The sequence below is a fragment of the Pleurodeles waltl genome, chromosome 4_2 (genome assembly GCF_031143425.1).
Source record: "Pleurodeles waltl isolate 20211129_DDA chromosome 4_2, aPleWal1.hap1.20221129, whole genome shotgun sequence".
Taxonomy (NCBI): Eukaryota; Metazoa; Chordata; class Amphibia; order Caudata; family Salamandridae; genus Pleurodeles; species Pleurodeles waltl.
Window position 1 is genome coordinate 690764806 of NC_090443.1, and position 17655 is coordinate 690782460.

A 17655-nucleotide genomic window follows, 5' to 3' on the forward strand; every position below is an offset into this window, starting at 1 on the left:
TGGTAAATATAGAACTCAAACTCTTTGCAAAGCCCCTTGTCCTCAGACTTAATCCTGTTCTGGGCACATTCATCCATCCTGACCAATGCAACTGTATGCTGGGTCACGGTACCTGATAATGTATTAGATCAGCACATGTGGCTTGCACCTGAGCCCAGGAACCCCCTTAAGCTGATGTCCCCTGCTGCTCTTGGACTTCGAAAAGGCATTTTTTTCTGTAGACTGGACTTCTTGGACAAGGTTCTTGACAGCATGGGCTTTGGGCCTCGCATCCACTGATTTGTGCAGCTTCTTTATGCTCACCGATAGTGCAAATGCCTATCTGACCCCTTCCTGAGTGACAAGAAACCCACCAGGGCTGCCCCCTCTCGACACTTTTTTATCCCCGCCATTGAACCACTAGCTAGACTGATTCATTGGGATTTGCTGTTTTGAGCTGGGACTGTGGTGACAGTTTAAAGACAGGATTGTCCTATACAGCAATGATGTCTTACTCTATTTAACAAACCTCCCCCAATCGAGACCTGCCTGCGAATAGTAGCCATTTAGGAACAGGCGTCTGGACTCCAACTCAATAATGCTAAATTCCTTGTCATCCCAATAGACAATTCCTGGCAGAAAAATATGGTGGTCCAATCACTCAGCTTTAAATACTGGGAGGTGATGCTGGCTCTTGAACCTGACCTAATATGGAGCTTAAACTGCAGCCCTTATGTCATAAAGACGAAGACTGACCTCACATGCTGTGCCTCTTTTCACTCAGTATACTAAGCCAGGTCGCCCTAGTTAAATTAATGATCCTCTCTTATTTCCTCTGCACCCTTCAAAACTTCCCTTTAAAGATCCCCAACACTGGTTCATGAAACTTACCACAGCTATCCATTCCTTCCTATGGGCCAAAAAATCACACTGCATGTACATGGCCAAATGTTGATCCTCAACAGATGAGGGTTTGGGCTGGCCGATATACAACTATACTACCCGGCATGGATCACTTCCTAGTGATCAATGAATGGATATGTGGGGGCTGGGACGACCTAGCATACAGCTCAGAACTCCCTATACTGGGTCTGGATAAGATGATGGGACTGCTATATGGGGACCGGATTCCCCAAACCCTCTCTTAAATGACAGAAATGGTGTTTCTAACCTGGAGAGTGACTGATCTCCACAGAATAGCTGGGGAGACTTGCGGTGCAAACTTACAAAATACATTTGTATTTTGTAAGTTTGCGCCGCTTTTGTGTCAAAAAGTGACGATAATGCGGGGCAAAAAAGTAAAAATATGGGCCCTAGTTTCATAAAAACCTCCTGCTCTGATGCACACTAACAAAATGCAAAACAGAGTTGGTGAACCTACCCGAACACAGTCCACTAGAGGCAGAACTCCTGATGGTGGCTCTTGGAAGGAAGGAGGTTTCCCCTCTATATACTGAACTTGATACTCAATACCGCCAACCTCTTGGGGTCTCTTATATGTAAGTGGGATGGTTGGGTGGTCCCTCTCACAGACATAGATTGACTTAAGGTCTGCATAGTCCCCCTTATGAATTAGTAATCACTTCTCAGCTCCAAATGATCCAAATGAAAAACCTTCACACCACATATCTTACACCTTACTGACTATCGCTAGTTGGTCAGACATGGATCTAACCCCGCTGCAACCAAACTGATACAGATTTTTCTGACATGACTTTACTGTGTCCCATTGTTGCTTGTTATTGGACCGTGGTGGGCAATAACCTATCCCAAATCCTAGAAGGTCTCATTACACTTACACCAAATAGTGGTTTAACAGGAGTTCTAAACAACCTTGGTAAGATTAGAGGAGAGAAGAAGATGATGGGCATAACCAGATATAGCCCAATTATGGAACTTCCCTCATCCACTTACACAGGCCATGTGGTGCAAAGGGATGGACTGCTGCTGCCAACAAGAGGCCTCCATCTCTGCAGCAAGGGGCTGGCTCCATAAACAGACCTTGATCAGGAGTAAGTAGTGGGAAAAATGTAGATTGGACCTAGAAATGCTCATTGCATTCTGATGCCTAGCACTAATATATATAAAAGGAATGTTGTACAAGGCTTGGTGTGACTGGGCCCTTACCTCTTTGTTTATGTTATTGATTCTGATTCTACTAAAAACCCAATAAAATTGATTATTAAAAAAAAGGTTGAAACGTGATGTGCAGAGGCAGATGGGTTAAAAAGCCTGTAGATTAGGTTGCAGGCTTGGTAATGCAGTACCTAGGAATGTCTTGAGTTTATCCCAAAATGAGTGAGGGATGGAGAAGGGGAGTGAATTTTGATGACAACAAACTGTTACTGCAGTATCTGAAGCATAATTGTACAATTCTTGTTTTCAAGTTCTATTCGGTACTGTTGGTTTCCACTTGCTTATTGTGTAATAGATTTATGTAACTATATTACATTGCCTTTCCCTTGTGCCTGATATCCCCACTATGAATTGTAATATCTATTGTTCATTGTAAAGTACTCTAAAAACATAATTCTCACTTGCCAGTTACAAATTAGTTTGAAAGTAACCAAATACTATAAGTAATGTTGTATACTGGTTTAGTACTGATTTTTGACATAAGAAATGTATCAAATTTGTCTCATCCTAATGTTCAAGCTGCACTCTTTAATGGTTAACAAAAAAACACGTAAGCAGAATTAAAATTTTTGCAGACCATCAAAATATACAAAGTCATCTGTTTGTCACATAGTTTCCAAACTTCTGAATGCCCCAATTCACATTTTGGAGGGACTGCCCACATTCATTGTATGAGGTGTGCTAAAGTTATTTTACAAAGGATACCATTCTCTCATGACAATCAGAGGATAGTTAGACAGATAGGTTACACTAAGTATGACCTTGGGTCTGACTTAAAGTTTGGTGGATGGCTTACTTTGTTACAAATGTGACAAATGTGACAATTCCACCTTAGCTCAAATTCTGTGGATAACAACACACTCGTGATAAGGTGTGTTGCATATCTGTCCTGCTTGAAAAGGAGTAACATGTACACCAAACTCTAAATTAAACCCCTAGTATATGTTTCTCCTTTCCTCCAGGTACCTTTTCCTTAAAAGATCTTGGAAGAACAATTTAGCTGTTCTGCTGCTACCAATGTTAATGATACAGGAATTTGTAGTCAACACATGATATTCCTACATATAGGCTTACCTTTGCCTTTCTCTAGCTACTGTGGGAGAACACCTTATCTTAGGTAAGGACTTACATGAATTTGTTCTCTGCCTTAAAAATGGATTCATATTACCTCACTCTATTGGCTTTCCTGTAAGATCCCAGTGGCACACATATTGTGTAAACAAATACTTATACTTGTTACTTAGGTGGTAGAAAAGTGTTTCCCATTGTATCCATACAGACCTGTAATGACCACCTTCGGCTTGTCCACATTGTCTTTTGTTGCCTCAACTGTGAGTTCATGACAACATATAGTACAATTTCTCTTTCAGTGTATCTAAGCACACTGTGGCAACTATGGGTATCAACACCCACTTAATCCAGGCTGGAATTGAGTTTCACGCAAAGGTTCGTGCAAATACCCCAATGAAATTCACAGCCAAGATTGACATGAAAACCAAAAATATCAAGATTGAGACAACGCCATGTCAGCAGGAGAATGAACTCTTAATAACCAGGTATTCCATCTGTTTATTTCAAATATGTATTTATTATTAATATGAATTTGTTGCAAACGATTAGGTGTTGCTTCCTTTATCATGAAAAATTATAATGTAATTATCTGCTTGAGAAATTGACATGACCGCACTCCGCAGCCAATGAATGTTAATGTTTTCTTTGATATTGTAATATGTTATATAAAGGTTATGTATTATCAAAGTTGTTTTATTTTTGCCTAGGAAGATTACAGAGGTCAGACAGAATTTAAACAATTCTCTAACAAGAGGGCATTTGAGTAGTGTTATTAAAGAACAGACTTTAGTCATTTATTCCTAAATGTAATCACTTTGGATGTATAGGTCACTAAGGTGGCCCATTCCCAAAAAGTCTTGGTTGATCAGTAATCACAGGTAAAATAAGGCTACCTTTCTCAACTAACAAAACCACTTATAACACAGACTGTAACAATATAATTTGGTTTTTAATTTCTGGTACCTTGAATTGGCCTGGCAGCAAATATCTTTGCCGTATTGCAACAACCATTGTTCACTACAGTGGCATTACCGTTCCCCTCCCGAAACAAATACTCTAGCAAACACTCCACAGTTTCTATTGTGTTTTTACCTGTGTGCATGATAGAACCACGCATGCAAAAACAACGCATGCCTGAACAACGCGGACAGACCCACAATTGCGTCTTTTCCACACATGGCTTTACAATGCATGCCCTTACAACTAATTTTGCTGTAAAAGCATATGGGGTCATTAAATATGCGTGGTAAGTATTCCCCCTGCCCTGCACCCTAACACGCCCCTGTACTTAAACCCTCCCTCCCTGAGCCCTAAACCTAAAAAACTACCCCGATCTCTGCTGCTCTTAAAACTACCCCAAGGCCTAAATCCACGAAACTACTGCGACCCCACAGCCCTCCTACCCTTAAAATGTAACTTCCTTTCCCTAAGTCCTAACACACACCAGCCATCCACCCCGGTCCTGCCCATAAACCTACCCTGCCCCTGTGCCCTGAGGCCCAAATCCACAAAACTACCCCTAGCATCACACCCCCAAATGTAACCCAATCCTGCCCGGTCTTGAGTCCTAAATTCCAAAAACTACTGACCCCCCCACCCTGAGCCATGAAAACCTCCCATGCGCCCCTCAATTCCTCCCCAAACTATCTCAACCCCCCACCTTGCCCTGAGGCCTAAATTCCAAAAATGAGGCCACCCTGAGCCCTAAAAACCCCCAATGCACCCTAAAACTGACCCTCCCCAAACTACCATGACCCCCTCCCCCACCATGAGGCCTAAATACAGCAGACTACCTGACCCCCCTGGCCCAACTACTCTTAAGTCTACCCGGACCCCCAAAGCCCTGAGCCCTAAACTTGCACATGCACCCCTAAAATAAAAAATATCCCCCTCCCCTAAAAACAAACCCATCCCCACTTACCTCAACTAATCCTTCTTCCTGCTTGCCCAGCCATCCAGCCCTAAACTCCCCATGCACATCCTAAAAAACCTCTGTGTAGCCCCCTGCCCTTTAATCTACCCCAATACCCCATCCTGCCCTGATATCCACCAAACTACACCCACCACCTCGACCTCCCTGCCCTTTAATCTATCCTGATACCCTCCCAGCCCCGAGTACTAAACCTCCCCACCTACACCTAAAATTAAAAAAAATCCCCCAGTCCCACTTACCTTGATTGACCTGTCTTCCTACTCCTTCCTGCTTGCCCACCCATCCGCACAGCTAGACCGCTGGCTGCACAACACATATGCGGCCTGCCTTAACCACACAAATGCGTAGTTAAGACATATGCATTGTTCAGGCAAGCGTTGTTTAGCTTGCGGCCTTCCGCTACGCGTGGCTGTGCCCGTGTAGTTTTGGCCGTTTCACATTTTTACCCACCAAATGTCCCACTTGACCCTTCTTTCCCTTGCATGTATGGGTTAAGACTAAAATTTTCTGAGCTACATAAAACGATTATCTGTGTATATTCAAATGGAGAAGAATAATAGGACAGAACACCCATCCTGCAGTATTGGTGTTTCTAGGAAGGATCATCTATCTTGTTTTCCCTTCAGGAAATGGGCCTGATTGGCTTTTGCTTAGCAGCTCTAAGGCTGAAACTAAAACACAGTCAGGTTAGACCTTGATAACTTCACATTACTCTCAGCCATTAATCACATATATTGTTAACAGAAGTTCAGAGCACTGCCTGGTGTGGGCCATGTACAATTAGCCCTTTACCCCGCCTCTTCTGGTAGTCCTGCCTGGAACTTGCATATTAGACTCTACTTCACCCTAACTAGTACTGTGAAAGATCGATTAGGTGTTCATAAAACAATTAGGCTGTGTATGCCTATCACATTTATATCATATATACAAATATAAGGTAGATTCAACTTTACACAAAGCAACAAGTAGTCATGAGATGGTATGTGGCAATGTCCTTCACTGTAAGTGTGGTAAAAGGCCATACAGATTGTATTAGCAATCGATGAATCAGATGTAAGAGCTGTGAGAGGAGACAAGAAATATGTGCACTGATCACCAATTTACAGACAGCCTACATAGCCATCAGACAAAGTTAAATACAGCAACCTTGAGGGATAAATCCCCACAAGAAATCAGACACCAAGTTGTTCAATTGAATCTGCAAGTTTTAGCCTGTCAATTTTTTACACTAAAATAAAACTGTCTCTCACAGCATCCTGCATCTCCAAAAATCATCTCTAGGGTAAAGTTGCTTCATTGCACGAGTTCCTACTTTTTTAAACCTTCGACTGTTAAACCTTCATCTGTTTCATAACAACAGCTAGGAGTATAGCTTTAAGGCTACAGATGAAAATAAATAGCCTGACAGATATTGTGTTCTGCATTTTGTTAACACAACTGTTTTCCTTTTGCTGTATATTTTTTATTAATAACTCTAATGAGGCAATATCTTTGTAGGGAATATGATGGCCAGAAGTCTTAAATCTGATGTTACTCTGACTATGATGTTCTGGTACCACACTTCATGGGGTGACCCTAGTGTGGTTGTGCATGTTTTAAGCCATAATCAAATGGGGAGCTTTCAGTTAGAACAAACATAAACAGTGAAGTATTCAAAAGGAACCCTTCATGGATAATCAACTAGATAAAGAGAACATAAACTATGTGTTCAGTGACTACTAGTACAAATGCTTATACAATTAATCTGACCAGTTTTGTATTAGGATCTGAAGCAAGAACTACAACAGTACCCTCAGAGGAGATGCAATATATGAGCAGCAGAGTAACATTTGTTATTCTTACAATTCTCAGTTATTTAAAGGTTAACTCTGTGGCTCCAATACTTGGCAATCTTCTAGGACATGCCAGATGGACATGCCAGATGCACATGTAAATACAACTGTATATGGGTATCTGTGGCATATGAGGAAATATTAACAAAAGATATGCTAATCAGAACATCTGACATATGAATCCCTTTTTCTGCACACTGCTCCGTCTATGTCTGAAACTTTCAAGTGAATCACATTGTGTAAAGACTAAAGGCCTGATTTAGAGTTTGGCAGATGGGTTACTCTGTCGTAAACGTGCCAGATATCTTGTCTGCCATATTACGATTTCCATAAGAAATTATGGGATTGTAATACGATGGATGGGATATCTGTCACATTTGTTAGGGAGTAACCCCCTCTGCCAAATTCTAAATCAGGCCCTAAATGTATAATGTAAACCTCATCTCTAAAACGTCTTGTACAGGCCCAGTCCATCTGACAGAATCACAATATTTCATCTTTGCGCCCCCAGATCTCAGGTATTTGCTGTGACAAGGAACGTAGAAGACCTGGATACTGCCAAGAGAACCCCATTATTGACACAAGGAGCTGTACCAAACATTCTTAAGAAACATTTTGAGACAACAGGAAAGTCTTCAGCGGAAGCTGCCAGCATGATGGTACTGTGGCCTTTTATTATTTAAAATTGTACTGATCCTATTTGAAAAGGGAATCAATAGGCACATTGCAGTAAAGTTAATGTTATTCTGTTTATAGTTAAATGATGTTTTCTGTAAAATAATAATACATTAGCAAGGTTTCAAACGTAATGCTCAAAAATACCTAGTTGTCAGATCATGACAAAGCAGAATAATCTGTGACCAGATGTGAACATCATTCAGAATGTATTTGGCTAAAGTGCTAAACTTCACATAATTCAATGGAAGGATTGGATTTCAAAAGAAATCCAAGTCAAAGAATAACATGAAAATTGGCTACAAAATAGGATCTACTTTTAAAGGAGTTATAATGAACTACCTGTGCAAGTCAGGGAGCAAAAGAGAAACAGGCAAGCCTTTTAGACAGACAGACTCAATGACCACTAGCCAGCTAAATGTACAAGAAGACAGAAAAACTGAGAAATAAACTAATTCACCATTATGACCTACATTGTCACCCAATGTCAGACCTAGCAAGACAATCACAATGCGCACTACATGTACAAACACATTAATAACACAATTAAGAATTATTATTTTTCTGTGTTTAAATCAGGAAGTATCATCAGAACTTCTGTCCAAGAGATATGCCTACTCCGCAGAAGATAAAGATCATCGCTCTGCTGCCAGAAGCACTAATGCATATCAGGCCTGTGCAAAGGCTAAAACCTTTGGCTTCCAAGTCTGCCTCGAGTACAAGTCACAAAATGCTGCTTTTCTCAGAAATTCACCTCTGTACAAATTAATTGGAGAGAATGAAGCCAAGCTTGTCATAAAACCAGGTACACCTATTACATAATTTTAGCAATTTCTTTTCAGCCTCCAGGTACACACCATTGAACATTACTGATATCTCAAGATATATTAAAGATTGTATAAAATAATGTAATTCCCCTGGTTGATTGCAGCTCATACAGATGCAGCTATCGAGAAACTGATGCTAGAGGTCCAGGCAGGATCAAAAGCAGCATCAAAAATAATCACCATGGTAACTGTGGAGGAAAATGAAGGTGAAGAGCTTGAAGACTCTGTGGTTCAAATGAAGTTAAAGAAGATTCTGGGAATCGATGAAGAACATGCGGTAACTAGCGTCATATTATATAACTCACTAAATAAATTGTACTTAGACATGGTAAATTATATTAAATGCTTTTCTAATAAACGTAAGTTCACTATAACGCTTTTGAGGAAAGTTTGGCTAATATTGGAAAAATATGATTATGTACTTTTCTATATATAATGTTGTGTGTGTAAATCTATTACACTATTTATTTAATAATCATATTGAAATGTCAGTCCGTTGTGCATTGTGCAAAATCACTTTGGTGACACGAAACATCTTTTTGCACTATGTAACTGTGCAAGAGAGTTTTGTTGGATAAACAAACACTCATTATATTTTATAAAGCAACTACAAGACCTTGGATTCATATTTGTATTCTGTTTGCAGGTTAGAAACGAAACCTTGCTTAAAAAAAACAAAAAAAATCAGAGGAAAGAGAAACATTCTAAGGAGCATTCTCCAAATGGTGCTGAAGTTGCAATGACTAGAAAGAAGAAAAGTTCATCAAGTTCCTCTAGTTCATCTTCTACTTCCTCCTCCTCCTCTTCCTCATCATCATCGTCCTCATCATCTAGCAGCCTCTCAAGAAGCAGCCAGCAAAGAGACAGCAGAAACACTAGAAAGAACAAAGGCCAAAGCAGCAGCAGTAGCAGTAGTAGCAGCAGCAGCAGCAGCAGCAGCAGCAGTAGCAGCAGCATCCGTAGCAATAAGAGCAGAAACAAAAAGAGGCAAAACAGCAGTAGCAGCAGCAGTAGCAGCAGCAGCAGTAGCAGCAGCAGCAGCAGCAGTAGCAGCAGCAGCAGAAGAAGAAAAAGTAACAGACGCCATCAAACTTCTCACCATGGAAGCCAACAACAGCATCAAAATAATCGTAGGAATCAATGGAGCATTAGTAGTGCAAGCAGCAGCAGCAGCAGCAGCAATGAGTCCCAGAGGAAACGGGTAATGTACTGATTCTACTGTGATATGAATTACATAACAATGCCAAGGTATATTAAAGTAGTAATCTTGAAGGATGAGTCTACTAATTTGCAGCTAAACTGATTGCATGGACAGTTCCTAATGGATTAACCCAGAATAACTACCCAACTCGTGTAGTCATACAGGAGGATATCCAGAGCAAATGTATTGCAGGTTGGAGCAGAGCAAAAAGGTTATGTTGCATCATTGTTCTTCATACCATTGATTTATTTTCATTCCTAGGCATACAACACTTGCAAATTAGAGATGCACATAACGATGCCATATCCCTAGCTCTCACTTCAGCCCAATATATTCCAATTAAACCACAAAAATCTTCTCAAATTTCCTCAGGCAGTCTCTTTCGGCATACACCCAGCCATGTTCTCAGCCATCATTCACCAGTTCATGTTACTGCTCCAGTCATGGGGCTATGGTGAGTACACCATGTTTGTAAAATGGCTTTATTTACTAAAATAACACGTCTCTGACAAAAGCTTTTTTGACATCATTCATTTCTCATACACCCAGAAGTATAGTAGGTTCTTTCAGATACAGAGGAAATTCCAAATGTTGATTTCAGGTCCACACACACCATTCTCCAAAATATTTCCATGATTGGGCATGAGTATAAAGGTGCAGCTTGACTACAATCCTCCCAAGTGATGATCAGTGATAGATGTGCATTTTTTGTTAAGTGAACCCTCATGAACTATAGTCAGTGGAGCGTCTTCAATTGCATTATTCGAAAACCTGACCTCAGTGATAATTTGCCTGGGTGCCACAAAGGCTCCTTCCACGAGCTCTCATTAGTGTTGCCTATGTCTTGTTCCCTCCTCTCCTTCATGTTCTTCAGATCTATCTGAGCACCTTCAAGGTGACATGTGCATGATTGTGCTTCCTTTCCATCCTGGTTTCAAAGAGTCTATATGTACTCCAGCGATGAGTCCAGCTGATTACATTACTCATACTGTATACTGGCTTCAGAAGGACATTTTAACCTGCAATAGTAATGTCAGTTAGAAACCACATTTTGTACCGACATACCTTAGCACTACTACACAACAACAAAAAGCACTGTATTATGTGAGCATGTTCATTTACACAATATCATTACTTCTGAAGACAGGGACCCTTCGTTAGAGTATAGGTAAAATAGCTCAATACTAAAAACTGTTAGCTTCTGCAAGAAGTGTGTAAATACAGGGCAGGTTGACATAAACCAGGCCACGTTAAAATATGTAGCAGAACGGGTGTAGATATTGCTTATTATGTAAAATACATTTAAGCTATTCCTTTTCATCCATCCTGCCAAAATTCTTAACCATGCACCCACTGAAATAAACCTTGATGGCAAACATTTAATGAAAGTTTATTACATATGATAAATTTTGCCAGCCGAATAGTATTTGTTCTGGAAAATTGGATGTAACAGCATATATGAAATCAGGATGAACAAAAACCCTTTAAGCCTTTTAGATGAACTAAAACTGGATATACAGAGGTTGTCAAGTTGAAATAGAAGCAATACAACCTGTCATTCATTCTACTTGGTTCCTCCTTCGCCTCTAGTGCAGAAGATCATGATACCCTACCTGAAGAATAAAACTATGGATGTGTACTATTTGTGACTATGCTACTAGTAAAATTGAGTTTTAAAACGTAATTGAATGTATTTCATTCTATCTGAAATAAGTGTGGGAAATGCAGAATATTAACGGTATTTAAAGTGATGAGCATGTAAATTTTAATGTGATTTATAAAGTGTCTAGCTAGCTCCAATGCAATGAAGCACTGTACAGGAGACAAGTTACAATATATGTTGGTGAGAAACAATACAGCTGTTTAGAATAGGGAGAGGATGGGGACAAATTAAATAGTGGGGGCAGCTTAGTTTAAATGGCGGTGGGGATAATAAAGTGATGGGGTGCTTCATGAAGAGATGGTTATTTTTCTCCTTTCAGAACTAGAGTAGTGCTCTAACCTGCTGGATTTGATTTGGGTTATTTCTCCAACCTTAGGACGCAGACTAGGTGTAGCTGTATCACCCCTTCTTTCTCTTCTTGCAACTTCTCATTTGTAGCCGGGAGACTCTTTTCTGGCTTTTTGTGTATGTTGTCCTAAAGGCTCTGTTTCTGGTTGCAAACGTATGGGAGGATGTTGGTATTGACAGCCTTGTACATGATAAAGCCGCGGTTGAATATGATGCGTCAGGCATGCTAATCACGTGTTTTGCAGCATCAATTTCATGTTTCTCATGTGACTCGTGTCCACCAAACATGTCTGTTCTCATTTTTTCTCCTGCAGACGAACCCCGAAATTTATGACCTGCGTTTCACCCCAGCACACAGACACTCTGTAAGTGTTAGTGTAAATAATTTTGAGTTAATACTTGCTCGAATTATGTGTAATGAGCAATGATGTTTCAGTAATGTTAGCGCCATGTTCCATATACAAGAATGTGGGTTTTTCAGTTTTCATGTGCACTATGCAATTTCTCTAAAATGAGCACTACGTGGTACTGGTCGCAACATCAGAACACACTCATTATTGCATGAGTGCATTACCATACAAAGTATCTTTTGCAGTTCACACTGTTTGGATTCAGCTTCGGGTCAGGGATAACTTAGTAGATAGAAATGCAAGTATGTTTAATTCCCAAAAGCATTTGTCCTTCCGTTACTTAACTTAGTTCAGTTCATACAATAGTAATGTTAATCCTTTACCTGCTTCTGGTATCGGGAAGGAAGCCCTTTGAACACATCAAGCGCTGAGATATCTCTATCCATTCCATCTTTAGCAGGAGGAGAGAAAGATGAGTAAAATAATGTATAACCATAACTCAGAAATAGATGACCATTGAGCTCACTCGTGAGGCTTTAGTTAGTCCTGAGATCTCTTACTAGCAGTCAGGCCTGCAAGTATATTTTAAAGTTGGCTTTTGAAAGTTATTGCCATTTCTATCCATTATGTAATCTGCTTTTTAAGCTGTGCATTTCATAAACCCCTTTGTAATAATTCAGAATCCTAAGAGGAGAGCCTCAGGGCACAGATCTTCTTCCCAGTCCAGCTCAAGTTCTTCAAGCAGCAGCAGCAGCGCCTCCAGTGCAAGAAGACCTCAGAGGGTAGGTGCAAATAGATCAGTAGCTACCTTGTCCCCCCATGTCTGACATTCAGATTTTGTGAATTAACAAATTACGTTAGGCATACGCTCAGGAAGCAGAGATGGAATGCTCACCACCTTGTGGAAGGGATGGGTCACAGAATCAGGACTCGGGGTGCGATCCAAACAGTTACAAAAACTCATTACTTCAGGGATTGCCCACATTTCTAGAAGCAAATATGTTGTGTGATTAAAAGTACTACATGTCTAAATCACAGTACTTTGAAACAGGTTTTTTCTGCAGTGACCCTGAAATTATAGAAATCATTACCACTTTACCTCTGAAAAACAACTACTTTCAACATTTTTACATAGATGTTTAAAAGTGTTCTGAGAAAAATGTGCTTTGAACAAGTTGAATAACTTCCTGCCATGATCAATCTACCTTGTGTTACATGAAAACTGGTCTGTTGTGATTGATTACTGTTGTCTGTCGCCATTGTACATATGCTTTTTATGTTATGGCTATTTCAGATATTTCCAACCAGTCCATGGGGAGTTACCAGTAGCTCCCAGAGGGCTTCAGAGTAGCCTCTGGCCCTAAGTCCCTTTTTAAATAGACACAGGGTAACCTTTTCCTAATAAAGTTAAGGGAAGGCTGTGTTTATTTTACATTATTATCATCAGGTTGCAGATAGCAGGGCCTGATAATGAGCAGTGCTCAGTCTGATTCACGACCCAGTCCGCAGCTGGGGCACAGAGGTGAAAAACTGAAGCACTGATATATTTAACACTTAAATAAAAGTCCTTGTCAACTCAATATTGGAGGGTAAGTACAAAATAGTGTTGCGGAATGTTGTTAAATGTGCAAAAAATTTAATGAAAAGTTACCTTAATTATTAAGTTAACTCTTCATTTTATTTTTCTGCCATTTCTGTCAAAAATGTACAAACAGAAGGTCTCCTGCTCCCAGTGGGCAGTAGACACTGTGCCACATACATAACTGAAAAAACAGTATTTTAAAATAATTTTATTATTTTTAAAATCTGAAACAAAACAAAGGACCAGAAACATAATGTAGCAATACAGTATTTTTTTAAATGAGAGAAATTAAAAGTGCAGAAAAATGTTCCACATTTTTAACATTTTGCTGCACTTTTAATTTCTCCCATTTAAAAAATGCTTGTATGCTTGTGTTATACATGCCACATATGGTAAAAGATATGTCCTGTGCAATAAGTACATACAACACAGAGTCTCAGTCACCCATACACATATATCCCATAATCACACATGTTCATACACCCCCCAAAGACCACATTCTCATTGACGCGCATAGAAGCCCTGTCATAGTGCCCCTAGCAAAAGTCTTTTGGTCAAACCATAGTTTTGGCTCTATGGCCAGCAGAGTTAAAGTCAATGAAGCTGGCTGTGGGGGAGTCTTGTAAAAGTGCATGAGTCATTTAGCCTTCAGTAGTTCACTATTATTTTCACTGATCAGAGGCAGCTCTCACTACAGAAAAAGGTTGGAGACTCCAGCTCTGTTTTGTCTTGAAAAATATCATATTTGGATTTCCTTCACATCAGCATCTTCCGTCTGGCATACCGTACTTAGTACACATCCTTTTTCTTTGGATGTGTATGAATCTACAAGCTATCATTCTCCATTTACCAAGGGCATGTTACCTTTTTCAGAGTATAAGTGATTTACAAAATGCATAATATGAATTTTCTAAGGAGGCATTATGGCTGGATTGTGTTCCTGATTGTTAATTGACTTTCCAAACTCATGCATGGGCATGATCTTGTGCCTGCCTTTATCTTAGAAGAAAATGTTTATACTTGTTCCTAATATATTTCTATACAGCACTTCAGCCTCTGGCTGTGTGGTCCATGCTATAGAACGCAGTGTAAAATAAAATAAAAAGGTGACCTAAGCATTAGTGTTATGTACAGCAAATATGAGGATACGTTTGCTTTTTCTCAATAACAAACCAGTGAAGTCCTTTGTGCTGTCTCAATGTTGCATTTTTTGTGTTCTATCCACAGTCCAGAAGAAGTAGTAGTCTTCTGTAAACCATAGAGATACTGGATTATTGGTCTGTTTTTAATTTAAAATATGGAGTAGTGTTTTGGTGATATTTCAGACAATATGCTAGTATCCTTTATGTAATCTTTGTTCTAAATGATGCATTATTTTGTTCTTAATCCAGATGATGCATTAATGTTCTGTGCATACTCCTCTGTACTTTTGCTCTGTTTGTGATTCTTAGACAAACAAATAATCATGAGAAGAATGTTTGAATTATTTTTTATTAAAATAAACTAAAGAGGGAATGTTTGTTTCCATAATATACAGCAAGGATGTATTTTATTCAACAATGCAAAATCTGAATAGATTAAATGAAACATTGGTGTCCTCTACAAGAGACTACACTTCAAAAATTGCTGACTAGCAACATTTCCATCAACATTAATACTTCATGAGGGATTCTAGGCAGAGAAGATGGTGAATTTTGTAAAGAGTGTGAAATAGCTGTTTGGAAACCAGAAAATATGTGTAATATTATGAACCGTAGCAGTCCTAAGCTGTCTGAGAGACTTCATGGATTCTCAGTGTTTTGCTGCACAGCATGAGTGCAACTAGCTGCATTTGCATTGCAGAGTGTAAACAACTTGACCAATCACATGGCACGTCCCAACACTGGAAATCAAAAGTGTTTGCATATGGTATTTCTTTTTCGTTATATAGTAGGTTTTTCCACACAGCAGAGTGTCCCATGCTTAATAGAACAAAGGTTGTGTGGAAAAAGATGTTTGGGAAAGTGTCTGTTCATCAGCCTTGACAGACAAACTAATACAGAGCTTTCAGATCCTCAATTTAATAGCAGTTTCCATTTTTGTCACGTGCTTCTAGCCTGCATTTATGGGAGACAACAAGCCCCCAGTGCTGGCAGTTACTGCTCAAGCTGTGAGAAATGACCACAAGAAACAAGGATACCAGGTGATCGTGTACGCCGACTACCACAGCTCCAAGCCCCAGATCCAGGCCTATGCTGTGGAAATTGCTGGCTCCAGTAGATGGCGCGCTTGTGCAAATGCAGTCATTGTCAACTCTCATGAAGCACAGGTGAGGCAACTACATATAACCAGGGGTGTAGCCGAAGACACAGGGAAGAGTAGCATCTACTCTGTATTTAAAACATTGTATTTAATATATGACATTTCTTAAATCATGTTAGGCATATCTGAAATGGGGTCAGAATTGCCAGGACTACAAAATTGCTGCGAAGGCTCAAACTGGTCACTTTGGCAGTCAACCAGGCTTGAGGCTGAAGGTGGAGTGGCCAAGAATCCCCTCAAAACTTAAATCGGCTGGAAAATGGTAATATTTGCACATTGTATTTCACTTAATTGGGTATATTCATAAAAAGACAGAAATGCTACAGTTTGACGTAAGCACTGGTGATTTCCCTTGTGACTGACACATTAGCACTATAAAATGCTTCAAATAGTGTTGCGAAGGATGTTAGGTCATAGAAATACAGAAAATAGAACTGGGCATCCAAAATGTTATGTCTTGCAATACTGTGAAATAGACATCTCATTAAAACCAACAGAGTTCTCATCATATTCTGCCATGAAGTTCAAAATATACACAAATTAATCAGCATGCCTAGTAATTTGGTCAATGGCATTTCTCCCAAGTAACCTGTACTAGGACTACAGCTTAGCCTGTAGGTCATCTTCAAGTTGATCTAAGTATTTTTCTCTTAAGTATTTTTTCAATGACCTAACATATGAATACATGGATGTGAACTGTAAAGAGAACAGGTATTTTTACCCTCTGTCAAAAAAACCTGTTTCAACACTTAATTAACTTAGCACATGGACCTCATTCCGCTGCGAATCCACTACATTGGTGCCCCAAAATTGAAAAGCAGGCATGTTTTGTAACCAAAAAACGCATTCATTTCTTTCAACATGCATTTATACCCGTAAAGTCCTTAATGTCTATTAATACAACATCTTAGCCCATCTTAGTTTAGTCACATAACATACTTAATAAAAGAGAATGTTTTCACAAGTGCAATTATTATGTGTTTGTCTCATATACGGTGCTTAGGTTAAACAAATAATACTAATTTCTTCATAAAAGGGTTAAAGGCTGGATTGAAAAAATCCTATAATGGGAGTCAGATACAAATAAATCAAACAATTACAAAAAATTAGATGGCCATTTAGAGTTTGAAGAATGGTGCATTCTCCATGAACCAATATACATACCCCTATGCAATACTTGAAGTTCCTATGCCTGTGAAGATGCTAGGACCTGTAAGGTTTCTACTGGCATAGCCTCAGCAGGCTCATTTGGTGAAAACCCCTGAATAGTGGTCTGGCAATCATGAGGCCACAGGGCCATTGTGTCCAGTCGCCGCAGCCTATTTAGGGTGGTGCATCTGCCATTTGTATTCCCCACTGGGAACACCATCTGTCGCTGTTATGAGGTCATTGAGGGTCTGGTTAGGAAAATTGTATAGTGGCTTGCACACTTGGTGAAAACTTGCACTGCATGTTGGAGGTATTGTTATTTTGTTGTTTAGGAACAAACCTCCACTTAGTATAAATAATATACAGCGCCTTTAACAATGCCTCTGCATTTTTCATCTATTGAAGTGTCCTTTACTAGGAGTGTGGAGGCCAGAGCCTCAGCTGGTCTGGTGGGCTGGCAGGCCACCTTCTATACTATAAAGGAATCACCAAGAATTTTCTAACCCAAAAGGGATGGCACTGGAAACAAGACCAATGGCTGTAATATGACAGAACATACACTTGAAGGATTGAAGGAAAGGCTCAGAGCTGAAATATACACACATGAA

General features: G+C 39.7%; 1 protein-coding gene across 1 annotated transcript in view; it reads left to right on the forward strand.

Annotated features, from left to right (window-relative positions):
* LOC138293928 (vitellogenin-A2-like) overlaps window positions 1-17655 on the forward strand; it is a 124554-nt gene that overhangs the window by 93173 nt on the left and 13726 nt on the right. Inside the window, exons 19-27 of the mRNA XM_069233207.1 lie at window positions 3486-3671; window positions 7463-7610; window positions 8206-8431; window positions 8558-8730; window positions 9100-9654; window positions 11980-12030; window positions 12696-12797; window positions 15693-15905; window positions 16018-16160. Of these exons, the coding sequence (XP_069089308.1) occupies window positions 3486-3671; window positions 7463-7610; window positions 8206-8431; window positions 8558-8730; window positions 9100-9654; window positions 11980-12030; window positions 12696-12797; window positions 15693-15905; window positions 16018-16160 (1797 nt within the window). The remainder of the gene's footprint in view (window positions 1-3485; window positions 3672-7462; window positions 7611-8205; window positions 8432-8557; window positions 8731-9099; window positions 9655-11979; window positions 12031-12695; window positions 12798-15692; window positions 15906-16017; window positions 16161-17655) is intronic.